Source organism: Brassica napus, chromosome C9 (assembly GCF_020379485.1).
Source record: "Brassica napus cultivar Da-Ae chromosome C9, Da-Ae, whole genome shotgun sequence".
Classification (NCBI taxonomy): domain Eukaryota; kingdom Viridiplantae; phylum Streptophyta; class Magnoliopsida; order Brassicales; family Brassicaceae; genus Brassica; species Brassica napus.
The window spans coordinates 60,272,701-60,285,602 of NC_063452.1; the positions used below are offsets into that span (position 1 = coordinate 60,272,701).

Here is a 12,902-nt window from a genome sequence, read left to right on the forward strand (position 1 = left end):
TAATCAGATTCAAACTCAATCCAAAAAAACCGAACCAAAACCGATTCAAAAGTCAGTAAAACCGAATGAGCTTATAAGAAAAGTACCGAAAATACAAAAAATTTGAATTAATTGACCGAATCCAACACCCATGCCTAGTGATAAACAAGAACTAACAAAACCATAAGAGAGAAGGGAAACATTTTATGGAGCAATGACTCACAACTTCTGAATCACTCTTAGCTTAGCACTCCTTGCTCTGCGATTCAGTTTCTCCTCTTCCTCCGAAGGAGTAATAGGTCTCTTTGTCAATATTACTCCTTTCGAACTGATTACAGTTTGTTTGATCCACGCTTCTTTCTCTTTTAGCTCCTTGTCTATACTTTCTTCGATTTGTCTCTCTGGTTTTACGCTCATCTCTGTGCTTGTCTCCTCCCTTTGAAACCCCAGTATGTCGAGGAATGTTTGTTTAACTACCCGATCCTCCAGACTGTGAAAGGAGATGACTGCTAATCTCCCACCTGGGGAGAGAACATCGAAGGATGAGTAGAGTGCGTTTTGTAGTGTCTTGAGTTCGTCGTTCACTGCGATCCTTAGTCCTTGAAACACACGTGTTGCGGTCTTTATCCAACCCTGTCTGCCTCCTGCAGCATTTCAAATGGACGACAAAAATAAGATTATCCTTTGTCTATACGGTGAAAACTCTAATGTTTTCATGATCTTATTTTGGACCACTCATTGATGTGTTGTTATGCACCTGGAAACCATATCTTATAACTATGAACACTATCTGGAACTCGCATTGAGATGCAAATCAAGAAATCAAAGACAGATTACTAGAAGCAATGTATATTATATATACCTCTGCTTGGTGGTGACATCCTTCTAATGAGATCCACCAAGTCACCAGTAGAATGTAACCCACCAGTAAGTCTAGCCTTAACAATTCTGGTTTGAAGTGAATGCCAATTGCTTTCTTCCCCATATTCTCGTAGAATCCTCCCTAGTTCGGATTCTGGCCAAGTGTTCACTATATCTTCCGCTGTCAGACTCGCCTGTCACATTGTTAGCGAATATGTAAGGAGAAACTTTATGGCAGAGAGGTCAGAGCTTCGTTCACTAGCCTATATAACTCACCTGAGGATCCATGCGCATATCAAGAGGTCCTTGTTGAAGCACACTAAACCCTCTTTCAGGATTGTTTACCTGTCGGATAAAGATTTTTCAACAAATGTGTCAACAATGCAAGAGGGAAACGAAACACACACACAGTTTCTTTATGAAATCACAAAGTACCTGCATAGATGACATTCCCAGGTCCATAAGGATACCATCAACACCTACATCTAACAGCTCCGGATGCGTATCAGCAACCGCAGACTTAATATATTTAAAGTTCTTCAACACAATAGAAGCCTTCAAAGTTGGATGCATGAGAGAATCAATATGAAAATGAGCCAGTTTCCGAGCCACAGGATCCACATCCATCCCAACGAAATGATTCAACTCAGAGTGACTTTGAATAATCTGAAAACACAAATTCAAAATCTCAAGTCACTAAACTTAGCATAAGAAGTTGATTCCATCTTAAGATTCTTAGCTAATTGATTTGGAAAGAGGAACTTACAGAAGAAGAGTGACCAGCTGCGCCAAGAGTGCAATCCACGAAGCTTCTCAACCAAACCGAGGAGAAAACGTCCATGACTTCTCCGAGCATGACCGGCACGTGCGAGGACGGAGCTTCCCCGTCGCCGCCGATCTCATACTCTCTGCTAGACCGTGTCCTCCTCTTCTCCTTTTTCACCACTGCTTCCGCCGTCTCTCTCGCGACCTCGATCTCTTTCCTCCTCTTCCTCCTCTCTTTCTCCTTCTTCTTCGTCTCGCTGGAACTGAGATTTCCCGCGGTTACATTGATACCACGCCGAGGGAGGCGTGATAGAGCCTTGCTGATGTTGTTGTTGCTAGCGAGAATCGACGAGCATAGGAACATATGCTTCACCCTAATCACTCCCGCCATATCCGTTTCTTCTCATGCCTCTTTCGCCATTGCGGAAGATACTATCAGATGAACAAGTTTACTCCAGAGAGACGGAGACTGCGTTTCTTATATTGGGCCTTTAAACATATGGGCCTATAAATAGCGTAAACCAACATCCTTTTCGGATTTAAAAGCAGCGAAATGCGCGTGGTTTCTTTGCCATAGAACCGGCAGGAAGTTAACACGAAATTAATTTTCCAGTTTCTTCATAAGAAAGTAAGCCTGAGCATTCGGGTCCTCTGAGTCGGGTTTGGGTCGAATCTTGTCGGATACGGATTCTTCAGGTCCTAGATTAGGCCCAATAGGGTAATTAGAATTTGTCGGTTTGGTTTCGGTTCATGTCAGATCAGTTCGGTCTTAGTTAGTTGGACCCAATATGGTAATTAGAATTTCTTGGTTCTTGTTCGGTTCAGATCTGTGATGGGTTGAGTTCGGGTCATGTCGGATCCGGCTCAAAAAATACCCAAAACACAAAAAACATGAAAATATTTAAAATATCCGAATTTTTACTTAAAATCTGACACAAAGACAAGAAAAATACGTGAAATTTTATTTGATTACCGAATTATAATTTTAAAAATCTAAAATTTTATCCGAAACTCAAAACTATACCTGAAAACTCTAAATCCAAAACTAAAAAAAAATATGTGATACCAAAATATAATAAAACACCCACGTATACTTAACATATACTAGAAATTTCGCTCGGGTACCCCATCGGATCTCGGATTCAGATCAGGTCGGGTCCAAAACCCACGAATCTTTCACAACAAGACCCAGTAGAATAAAATGGTATTACCCGTATCTGACCCGAACCGGTGTTAGGTCGGTTCTGGTTCAAGTTTTTGGGTCAAGGTAAAATGGCCAGGGCTATCGGAAATTAGCCAAGAAGAGACATATTTAGGAAGGTTAAATTATTCAAACAACAACCTGTCTCGAATTTATTGTGGTGTTTTGCCAGCGACATTGGTCAACAATGCCATTTCTTTTGGTCAAACATTACTCAGATTGCTATTTATGGCTAAACAATTTGGTCAGTTCTTCTCCTTGGATCTTCAAACCTACTTTTGACCCTAATTAATTGTACTTTAAAGATTTGTTTGCTTTTTTATACTCGTTCAAACTTCAAAGTATTGAATTACACTATGTATCAAGCACAAGAAACATAGTAGTGAATTGAACTTTACACTTTAATTGAAGAAAAGGAGAGGTCATATGATAGATAGCATTAAAAGAGTTTCCAAACTATTCAAAAATTCCCCTCCAAATTCCCAAAAAGCGCATGGAAGTCGAAACAACACTCTGTTTCCCTCGTGATTCTCATTAATACATTCCTCCCTCTCCCTTTCTCTCTCTTTCTTCAATCCCGATGGACGGCGGTGGTGGAGTGGGAGCATGATGCATCAGGATCAAGTATCTGTCTCCGCGGAGAGTCATGGCTCGGTTGTTTCCTTCGCCGGTTAAGGTCAAAGGGAAGAAGAAGAAGGCTATGGCCGAAGAACGTGTAAGAGACTGTGACTGCGAGAGGATCATAAATGATCATCATGGAGTTGGCCAACTTTCAGATTCGCCGCCACGGACGATCGATTCCGGTAATACTCCAATCTTATATACTGTCTCACCTTAATCCTTCGGTGTATTATGAACAAAACAGTGTTAAACTTGTTCTCAATAAAAAAACAGCGTTAAACTCGTATCTTAACTGTAATTTATTAGTTAGCAAAACAAATTAAACAAAAGCTGTAATTTTTTTTTGCGGTCTTTTAGAATTGCGAAGAAGGGAGTTTTTGTTCAGCATTGGGATGAGTTGTTACTTGCTGCATCTGATTGCTACTGGAAGAGAAGAGATTCACAAGATAGTCGAGCTACGTAACAATATAGAGAAGCTTCTTGAATGCAAGAACGATGAAATGAGGCGAAAACATCAAGAGTTTGTTGAGTTAAGGAACGAAATAGACAAGCTATTACAAAATCACAATGATGATTTGAGGCGAAAACAACAACGGTTTGTCTCAGGGAAGCAAGAGCAGAGTGACGTTGTGGAAACTTCTAGTGATTACTATTACTCTCCACAGTTAATGGAGACGTCTTTGGCTGTTGGAGTTGAAGGTTCTTTTAAACATTATGTATTTAAGGGAAAGGGAAAAGATTTTGTAGGAGACATGGATCAGCTTGAAGCAGAACTTGAAGCCGAGTTTGAGCTTCTTCAGATTGGTCACAACCAAGAGAAGAGTGAAGATTCAAGAGGAATAAGGCCATTGGAGGAACAACAAGGAGTGTGTCCTTATGAGTTAGAGAAGAGGCTACATGAGCTAATAGAAATAAGACAAGAAGAGAAGATAAATGAGCTGGAGAATGCATTGGAAAATGCTAAGAAAAGGCTTCATGTGAAGGAGGCTGAAGCTTCTTGGTGGAAAGACATTGCTTGCATTGTCTCTGAACACGTTCCTCAACCTTCTAGAATCAACCCCAGCTCTCAAACTCGTCAGTACCCTCTCTCTAGGTAAGAAATTTGGTGTTTCAAGTTTTATTACACAACAAAGAGTGTTTGTATTTTTGTGGATAAATATGATGTTATTTAATGGATGCTTTATTTTTCCAATTTGCTGTGGAGCAAGAGATATTGAAAGACATGCCAATTCCTGCAATGTGTTCTTCTTGGGATGAAAATTTGTAAATATTTTTCTGAATATTATATTTTTCTGTTAGATATTTACCAAAACTAACAAAATTATTCACTCGAATCCAAAACTGGCTCTATCAAAGTGGGCCTGAGAGTCTAAGAGTTTGGAAGTGGGCCTATTGATAGTGCAAGAGTATGCCAGAATAATTGAATGCACTGTGATCATTAATTTTTAATAAAATATTTTTAAGGATAATAAAGGAGAGAGAGTCGTCAGTGAATCACTATCGAAAAAGATTATTTATTATTATCCATAAGAAACCCCTTGAAACACTCCACTCAACTCTCGTCACCTGTCTCTTACCTTTACTCTAGGGTTCTCAAGCTTCCCTCTCCGATCCGTTTCTTTCTCCAAGCTCAGGTTCTGAACATCTCGTCTTATACCTTTCTTTTGATGCAAATCATTCTGTTTTCTCGATCTAGTTTTCATTAGATTCGTCTTCTAGCTGTTAAGTTTGATTACTGTTGCTTCCCTTTTTAGATCTGTTAGCTGATTGATTTGAATCTGATGTTAGGTCAAGATGCAAGCTGTGATTCGTTCGTTTGTGTCCGGTGGAAATGTTGTGAGATCATCTCTGCTGCAGCATCTCCGTGTGGTCAACCCGGCGATTCAGCCTTCCGTGTTGTCTACTCGCTCTGAGTCCACTCAGCCTGCTCGTATGGAGGAGCATGGGTTCGAGAGCACAACCATTTCTGATGTTATGAACGCCAAAGGCAAAAGCGCTGATGGATCTTGGCTTTGGTGTACCACTGATGACTCTGTTTACGATGCTGTTAAATCCGTAAGTAATCCATAGAGCCATATCGGTTTGGAAGTGTTTTTTTTTTGGGGGATTGATGTGTGTTTTTGGTTAGATGACACAACACAATGTTGGTGCCTTGGTGGTTGTGAAACCTGGTGAGCAACAATCTCTTGCTGGAATCATTACAGAGAGAGGTAAGACGAAGTTTGGCTGGCTGTCTATGAATGTTTTATGTTCCATTTATATCTGTTTTTGACATTGCTGTATCTTTTAGATTATCTGAGGAAGATCATAGTGCAAGGCAGATCATCCAAATCAACAAAAGTAGGGGACATTATGACTGAAGAGGTATGGAATCATATGATTTAATTGTTTTTTTTGGGGGGGCATTGAGCTGGAATAGATCTGTGAATTGGTACTTGCAGAATAAGCTTATCACCGTGACACCAGAGACCAAGGTCTTGGTCGCTATGCAGCTGATGACAGGTAAAGACATACTTTCTCAATTAAAGATTCAGACTTTTTGGGTTTAATTAACAAAACTCGGTTTGTGACTGTTCTGTGTACAGATAACAGGATCAGGCACATTCCAGTGATCAAAGACAAGGGTATGATAGGAATGGTGTCCATTGGAGACGTGGTCCGTGCAGTGGTGACTGAGCATCGTGAGGAGCTCAACCGCCTAAATGCCTTTATTCAGGGAGGTTACTAGAGACGCTACTAGCCTTGCGTGTGGTGGTTGGATGAATCTCCGAAAGCTATAAGATGGATGTATATATATGGAGTCTTGGTTGGTTGTTGTCTGATGTTTGTTTGTTGTTTTTAATCTGCTGCTGTTTCAATTGGTTAACTTGCCAAGACTAAGCTCTTGTGCTTTCCCTTTTTTATGCTACTCTCTGCAAGATAATAAAACCAAAGACTCCCATCTCTTTATGGAATATCATCATGTTTAATATCTCTCAAAATCCATCATATTGAGAAAAAACATAACAAAGGCAGATCTAAAACTAATACTACTTGTTAGTACTAGGATGGATTGATTAGCAAAATTATCCAAGCATGGGTTTATGATACCGTGGGCTCGTCGATGTAAGCCCATTAGTGGTTAACTAGGGGAGAGGCTTCACTAACTTTGGGAGAGGCTTTATAAGTAGTGACGTGGCGAACTATGAATGGTTGATTAGGATCGAACCGGAGAGACAAACCGGGATGTATCACACTAGTCCGGGGTCTTCGTCTCGAAGAGTATAAACAAACCGTAGCGTAGCTTCAGATCTGCTCATATTCTTCTTTCTTTCCATTTTTGGAACAGCCATGGGTATGGAGCTTAAGAGATCCGCGATCGCCTTCCTTCTTCTGCTCTTCGTCCGTGCCGCTCACTCTTTCTATCTCCCAGGGGTCGCTCCTCAGGATTTCGAAAAGGTAATTCGAATCTGTGCTCCTAGGCTTCTAGATCTGAATTGGATCTCCTCGATCTGAGCTTTCGATCTTGCCATGGTGTTGATTGCCTTTAGGATTAGTCAGTACTTAAAATGAGAGTCGGTGTGCTGATGCACCGACGTTTAGCTTGATTTTCGCCAGTCTCTCGATCTGGACAATGTCGGCACTTTAGAGGAGCTATATTGATTTGATTGTTTCTGTTAGTGATTGAGAAAAAAAAAAAGAGGGAATCGAATCATATCCAAATGTGGTGGGTGTTTTATGGGATTTATCTTTTGTTTGCAGGGTGATGAGCTGAAGGTCAAAGTGAATAAATTAACCTCCATCAAGACTCAGCTTCCGTACTCGTATTACTCTCTTCCCTTTTGCCAACCTAAGAAGATTGTTGATAGTACTGAGAATCTTGGAGAAGTGCTTCGTGGTGACCGGATTGAGAATGCCCCATACTCGGTTTGTCTTTGTTGCTATTTTTGATTTATAAATATCATTCTGTACTTTGTCTCTAACCTTTGTGGATTTTGAAACAACTGCAGTTTAAAATGCGGGAGGCGCAGATGTGCAATATTCTCTGCCGGGTCACTCTTGATGCCAAGACAGCAAAAGCCTTCAAAGAAAAGATTGATGATGAGTACCGTGTCAACATGTAAGACCCAAAAATAGTAACTTTTGTTTGTATGGAGAATAATGTTCTTCTTTTGTCGGTTTTCTTACGAGTCTTTTTCTTGTTTGTGTGGTAGGATACTCGACAACCTTCCTCTTGTGGTTCCAATCGAAAGAGTGGATCAGGGCTCTCCCGCTGTTGTTTATCAGCTTGGTTATCATGTTGGTCTTAAAGGCCAGTATGAAGGGGTAAGCATGTTTCGATTGTTAGCAGTATTTTCAAATGTATGTGAAGTAGTTCGTTTTTCTAAATTGCGTTTTGTATACACAGAGCAAAGAGCAGAAGTTCTTTATGCACAATCACTTGGCATTTACAGTCAGATATCACAGAGATGTAGAAACTGATGCTGCAAGGATTGTGGGATTTGAGGTTAAACCTTACAGGTGCATTTCTTGTCCATAATTTGAATATGTCATGGGGCACCCCCTGTTTTTCAGGATTGATAGTCTTTCCCTTGATTTGTAGTGTTAAGCATGAATACGATGGAGAGTGGAGTGAGAAGACCCGTCTGACAACCTGTGATCCTCACAAAAAGCGCCTGGTCGTTAGCTCGTCTACCCCTCAAGAAGTTGAACAAAAGAAGGAGATCATCTTCACTTATGATGTTGATTTCCAGGCAAGTACTTTGTGATTTGTCGTCTTATACAGATACGATAGAGTTCTTGTTCTTAATAATTTTCTGCTTGCCTGCTGCTGCTCCTTTTCAGGAAAGTGAAGTGAAATGGGCATCTAGATGGGATGCTTATCTTCTGATGAATGATAACCAAATCCACTGGTTCTCCATTGTTAATTCTCTCATGATCGTCCTGTTCCTGTCTGGTATGGTGGCGATGATAATGCTGAGGACCCTTTACCGTGATATTTCACGATACAACGAGCTCGAGACTCAAGAAGAAGCTCAAGAAGAGACAGGGTGGAAGCTTGTCCACGGTGATGTTTTCAGACTTCCAACCAATTCTGATCTCCTCTGCGTCTACGTTGGTACAGGGGTCCAATGTTTAGGCATGGTACTCGTCACCATGATCTTCGCCATGCTCGGGTTTCTCTCCCCTTCAAATAGGGGTGGTCTGATGACGGCCATGCTTCTGCTCTGGGTCTTCATGGGACTTTTTGCTGGTTACGCTTCGTCACGTCTCTACAAAATGTTCAAAGGAACAGAGTGGAAGAGAATCGCCTTCAGGACAGCCTTCTTGTTCCCTGCAGTCGTCTCATCCATCTTCTTTGTCCTAAACGCTCTCATCTGGGGGCAGAAGTCATCTGGTGCCGTCCCCTTCGGAACAATGTTCGCCTTGATCTTCCTCTGGTTCGGCATCTCGGTTCCTCTCGTCTTTGTCGGCGCTTACCTCGGGTTCAAGAAACCAGCGGTTGATGACCCTGTGAAAACCAACAAAATCCCAAGGCAAATCCCAGAGCAAGCTTGGTACATGAACCCGGTTTTCTCAATCCTCATCGGAGGAATCCTGCCTTTCGGTGCAGTCTTCATCGAGCTCTTCTTCATCCTCACATCCATCTGGCTCAACCAGTTCTACTACATCTTCGGTTTCCTCTTCCTCGTCTTTGTGATCCTCATCGTTACTTGCGCCGAGATAACAGTAGTACTCTGCTACTTCCAGCTCTGCAGTGAGGACTACCTCTGGTGGTGGAGATCTTACCTAACATCAGGATCATCAGCTCTGTATCTATTCCTCTACGCGACGTTCTACTTCTTCACAAAGCTTCAGATCACAAAACTGGTGTCGGCGATGCTTTACTTTGGGTACATGCTCATCGCGTCATACGCATTCTTTGTGCTCACAGGAACAATTGGGTTCTATGCTTGTCTGTGGTTCACAAGGCTCATCTATTCGTCGGTTAAGATCGATTAGAGGATGAGGATGATGATGATGGTGGTGATGAAGGAACAAAGAAGGAAACGTTTCTTTTTATAAAATGGTTTTGTTGCATTTTTAGGTCTATTCTTGTTGCAGAACAAAAGGGGGTTTTATTATATGTGAACGATATAATATTTGTATTTTGTTTGATTTGTCTAATAACACACTTTTTGAGAAATCTCTCCATTTGTAGCGAGAATATGTGATTCATTCGTTCCACTTTGTGAATTTATGATCATTTAGATGAAGATGATGTTATATCTTTTGCTTCTGTAATGGTGGGAACTTAAAACGGATCTGTTGTGTTTTCGAACAGTGTGAAGACTGGTACAATCGTACAGAAGAGAAAACTAACTACATGTCGTTTCTCATATTTAGAAGAGAATATTTGTCGTTTGAGTTTACCGAGGAGTGAGGACACACCCTGCTAACTATCAGAAACAGTTTGTCGTTTTTTCATATCATAAATGGAATACACACTGTTTTATCTCACTATCAGATGTCACGTGTTAAGAGACAGAAACTCTGTATCATTTTACGATTTTGCCCCCTAAGTATTTGTATTTATTATATTTTTTTTTTCCTCTCTTCAGCAGTGATCAAGTGAATAAGTTAAGTCTTCTTCGTCTTCAGTTGAGCTATCGGAGCCAAACTACCAGTTGAGGATGGTAATCGATTTCTTCTCTGATGTTCCTTTTACTGATTCCTTAGTCAATAGCGTAGAAATCCTCGCATAGTCTTTTTGGTGAGATCAAATTCGATTTCGTTATCCACAGAAGAAACTAGGTTTTCGATTTTGTTTTGATATTCTCAGTTCTTATAAGCTGAGCTTACTCTTTGTTGCGTAGGCAAATAATCAGAACGGAAGGCACACAATCATCCTGTTGCAAAACTCACCAAGCAGAGCTACGAGGACGTTTATGGACTATGATTCTATAGGCCAAGCTATCGATGGTAAATTATTTTAATTCGAATAAACTAGCTCATAGCTAACTTCACCTCAGTTCATAACAACTGTTGTTATGAATTATGATATGATGCTGAGGCTTTTTCTTTATGGTATAGCCAGTGGCGGAGGCAGCCGAAAATTTTAGAGGGGTCACATTGATAACATATGTATTTTGCAGGGGTCAATAAGTTATATTCATCATATTTCTTTTTGGAAATACAAGTAAAAAATTTTGTTTTCAAAAAATCACATGGGTCATGTGACCCCCCTCAGATCACACTGGCTCCGCCACTGGGTATAGCAGATAGTTTGTATACTTCTGTTAGCTGTTTCTGTCGGTTGTTAGATAACTTGTTTTTACTTGGTACCTTTTTAATTGTTTTCCTTATATATGCTGACATTTGAACAGGTATCTGCGGCTTATACGAAAGGAAGCTGAAAGAAATCAACCCATCCCTCAGGAATCTTAGTTATGACATTGCTGATCTTTACAATTTTATCGATGGTCTTACTGACCTGAGCGCTATGGTGTAAGTCTCTCTCCCTCTCTCTTTGATGCTTTTCTTCATTTTCTCCCATCAGTTTACTGAAAGGTCCATGTCTCTACCGTTAGTTTGCTTAAGAGTTGAAACTCTTCTTGAATCCAGTCGCTTGAGCTCTTGAAAGTACCTGTACAGAGACATCATTAGGATTCTGATAAAAATGCTTTGATACTTTAGTAGTTGATACTAAAAAGCTCGTTTCTACCTTGATGGTTAAAAGTACTAGTTGAGAATCTTAAGTATTTGGTGGTTATATGTTACAATGATTCTAACAAATCCACACTGGTTTCTTATGCAGCTATGAAAATTCGATGAATGCTTATATGCCATATGACAGGCAGTGGATTAAGCACAAGGCGTTTCACCATCTCAAGAAACTTGCCAGTGGAGGCAGATAAATAAGAACCATCATTTGAAGAACATATTAAAACTTAAGAGAGGCTTCTCAAAACATTATTATTACCCTTTTATGTAATAATTTCCTAATGTAACAATATGTTATATGCATTCGAAGAATATGATGTTGTGGTCCTTGTATGTGTGTTAACCTGGAACACTAGTATTGTTATAAAAAAAAAAGGAAATCTAATCATTAAAAACTGGCTTTGAAATATGTTGCACAGAAACCTTTAATCAATCAAAGTAAAATGCTTCAAAATCTTTGGCTAAACAAAAGAGTCAGCAATCAACAAAGGGAAATGCATCAGCCATGGAGATAGCTTCATAAATCTTGTGAAGCATGTTTCCCCAATTAATACAAGCATATGGTTTGTTATTCACATGTATATACGCATAAGGTAGCTTGAATCAAGTGATAGGATGTAAATTAATTGCCTGAAGTCACTCCTTTCATTTTGTTGGATACTACTACTACTACTACTACTACTACTAATTCATTACTCTACTACATCCTTTGAATTTGAAGCAACCTTAATTATTGAATAATTAGTCTTCTTAGCAATAGAAGACTTAATTATGAATTGACTAATTGCAATAGAATATCACAATCATGCATTAATTAAGTGCATGAGTAGTAAGAGACCTATATACAACTCATGTTACATGCAAGATCACAATCGTATCATAATAAAGATCACAATCATGCATTAATTAAGTTCATGAGCAGTAGGACATGTATATACAACTCATGTTACATGCAAGATCACAATCGTATATCATAATAAAGATCACAATCATGTATTATTTAAGGAACAAATCATGTCCATGCATTATCATAGGACACTTAAAACAATTGAAACTTTATTTTTATCACAAACTAATTAATAAGGATCACGCAATCCACGCATAATTTGGTACCTATATACAACTCTAGCCATGGACACATTTGTCCGGAACCAAAGAACCGAACCGAAAAACGAGGTTCAGTTCGGATTTGAATCCTATCAATTATACTAGTGGTAACTATATTTTTAGAGCCAAAAAACCGAAACCGAACCAAAAACTGAATGGAAACCCAAATTTCTATAATATAGCTTACATATTTATAAATATTAACTATATTTTAATTTTAAAATAATCAAATAATTTTAAAATATTATTTATAAGTCGTAATATCCAAAATATATAAAATTATCTGAATTATGCGAATTTTTATCTGAAAACTCGAAAAATCTGATATTTAATCCAAAAAAAAACTCTTCTTACCACTTTTATTCTATATTTAATTAAAAACTCATTTTTTCATTTTTAATCCGAATTGACCGATAAATCGGAACCGAACTGGAACCCAATACGATCTGAAATTACCCGGGTATATGCCGATTCCCAACTTTGTTATCCGAACTGAACCAAAAACTGAATAACCGAACCGGAACCAATTCCCAACTTTGTTATCCGAGCTGAACTAAAAACTGAATAACCGAACCGGAACCGAACCACACTTCCTAAATATCCGAACGGATTCTAAACCTCTAAAACCGAAGAACCAAAAGGATCAAACTGAAATCGAACCGAGAATAGAATGCCATGGTTGTAC

General features: G+C 39.4%; 5 protein-coding genes across 6 annotated transcripts; 4 read left to right on the forward strand and 1 right to left on the reverse strand.

Annotated features, from left to right (window-relative positions):
* Nucleotides 1-50: 50 nt before the first annotated feature.
* Nucleotides 51-2,082, reverse strand: LOC106415148 (ribosomal RNA small subunit methyltransferase H-like). The gene is made up of 5 exons (XM_013855784.3): nt 1,607-2,082; nt 1,276-1,506; nt 1,117-1,185; nt 842-1,034; nt 51-623 (listed from the first exon to the last, which is right to left on the reverse strand). The coding sequence occupies exons 1-5, from the start codon at nt 1,994-1,996 to the stop codon at nt 199-201; spliced, it is 1,308 nt and encodes a 435-aa protein (XP_013711238.1). The 5' UTR covers nt 1,997-2,082; the 3' UTR covers nt 51-198.
* A 1,039-nt stretch (nt 2,083-3,121) lies between these two features.
* LOC106415150 (protein POLAR-like 1) lies at nt 3,122-4,729 on the forward strand. Its single transcript, XM_013855786.3, has 2 exons — nt 3,122-3,609; nt 3,785-4,729. The coding sequence occupies exons 1-2, from the start codon at nt 3,453-3,455 to the stop codon at nt 4,522-4,524; spliced, it is 897 nt and encodes a 298-aa protein (XP_013711240.1). The 5' UTR covers nt 3,122-3,452; the 3' UTR covers nt 4,525-4,729.
* Nucleotides 4,730-4,864: 135 nt separating this feature from the next.
* On the forward strand, nt 4,865-6,381 carry LOC106415801 (CBS domain-containing protein CBSX3, mitochondrial). 2 transcript variants are annotated; one of them, XM_013856594.3, is made up of 6 exons: nt 4,865-5,061; nt 5,216-5,482; nt 5,556-5,637; nt 5,718-5,791; nt 5,869-5,929; nt 6,013-6,381. In XM_013856594.3, exons 2-6 carry the CDS (start codon nt 5,222-5,224, stop codon nt 6,153-6,155), a joined length of 621 nt encoding a protein of 206 aa, XP_013712048.1. In that variant the 5' UTR covers nt 4,865-5,061; nt 5,216-5,221; the 3' UTR covers nt 6,156-6,381. The 2 variants fall into 2 exon arrangements, with proteins under 2 accessions (XP_013712048.1, XP_048625253.1); XM_048769296.1 differs by having other exon boundaries at nt 5,059-5,148.
* A 237-nt stretch (nt 6,382-6,618) lies between these two features.
* On the forward strand, nt 6,619-9,593 carry LOC106415355 (transmembrane 9 superfamily member 8). Its single transcript, XM_048769295.1, has 7 exons — nt 6,619-6,865; nt 7,169-7,333; nt 7,417-7,526; nt 7,621-7,732; nt 7,815-7,927; nt 8,010-8,160; nt 8,252-9,593. The coding sequence occupies exons 1-7, from the start codon at nt 6,758-6,760 to the stop codon at nt 9,407-9,409; spliced, it is 1,917 nt and encodes a 638-aa protein (XP_048625252.1). The 5' UTR covers nt 6,619-6,757; the 3' UTR covers nt 9,410-9,593.
* A 373-nt stretch (nt 9,594-9,966) lies between these two features.
* On the forward strand, nt 9,967-11,519 carry LOC106414011 (enhancer of rudimentary homolog). The gene is made up of 4 exons (XM_013854729.3): nt 9,967-10,083; nt 10,264-10,369; nt 10,774-10,894; nt 11,205-11,519. The coding sequence occupies exons 1-4, from the start codon at nt 10,081-10,083 to the stop codon at nt 11,302-11,304; spliced, it is 330 nt and encodes a 109-aa protein (XP_013710183.1). The 5' UTR covers nt 9,967-10,080; the 3' UTR covers nt 11,305-11,519.
* Nucleotides 11,520-12,902: the final 1,383 nt, after the last annotated feature.

Bases quoted from the DNA above. Each gene is read 5' to 3' on its own strand.
- LOC106415148 (XM_013855784.3), bottom strand. From the start codon at position 1,996: ATGGCGGGAGTGATTAGGGTGAAGCATATGTTCCTATGCTCGTCGATT. The intron at 1,507-1,606 runs GTAAGTTCCTCT...TTGTGTTTTCAG, and splicing joins CAGCTGGTCACTCTTCTTCT to ATTATTCAAAGTCACTCTGA. The intron at 1,035-1,116 runs GTGAGTTATATA...ACAATGTGACAG, and splicing joins ATATGCGCATGGATCCTCAG to GCGAGTCTGACAGCGGAAGA.
- LOC106415150 (XM_013855786.3), top strand. From the start codon at position 3,453: ATGGCTCGGTTGTTTCCTTCGCCGGTTAAGGTCAAAGGGAAGAAGAAG. The intron at 3,610-3,784 runs GTAATACTCCAA...GCGGTCTTTTAG, and splicing joins GCCACGGACGATCGATTCCG to AATTGCGAAGAAGGGAGTTT.
- LOC106415801 (XM_013856594.3), top strand. From the start codon at position 5,222: ATGCAAGCTGTGATTCGTTCGTTTGTGTCCGGTGGAAATGTTGTGAGA. The intron at 5,792-5,868 runs GTATGGAATCAT...TGGTACTTGCAG, and splicing joins GGGACATTATGACTGAAGAG to AATAAGCTTATCACCGTGAC. The intron at 5,930-6,012 runs GTAAAGACATAC...TTCTGTGTACAG, and splicing joins CGCTATGCAGCTGATGACAG to ATAACAGGATCAGGCACATT.
- LOC106415355 (XM_048769295.1), top strand. From the start codon at position 6,758: ATGGGTATGGAGCTTAAGAGATCCGCGATCGCCTTCCTTCTTCTGCTC. The intron at 7,334-7,416 runs GTTTGTCTTTGT...AAACAACTGCAG, and splicing joins TTGAGAATGCCCCATACTCG to TTTAAAATGCGGGAGGCGCA. The intron at 7,733-7,814 runs GTAAGCATGTTT...TTGTATACACAG, and splicing joins TTAAAGGCCAGTATGAAGGG to AGCAAAGAGCAGAAGTTCTT.
- LOC106414011 (XM_013854729.3), top strand. The intron at 10,370-10,773 runs GTAAATTATTTT...ACATTTGAACAG, and splicing joins TATAGGCCAAGCTATCGATG to GTATCTGCGGCTTATACGAA. The intron at 10,895-11,204 runs GTAAGTCTCTCT...TTTCTTATGCAG, and splicing joins ACTGACCTGAGCGCTATGGT to CTATGAAAATTCGATGAATG.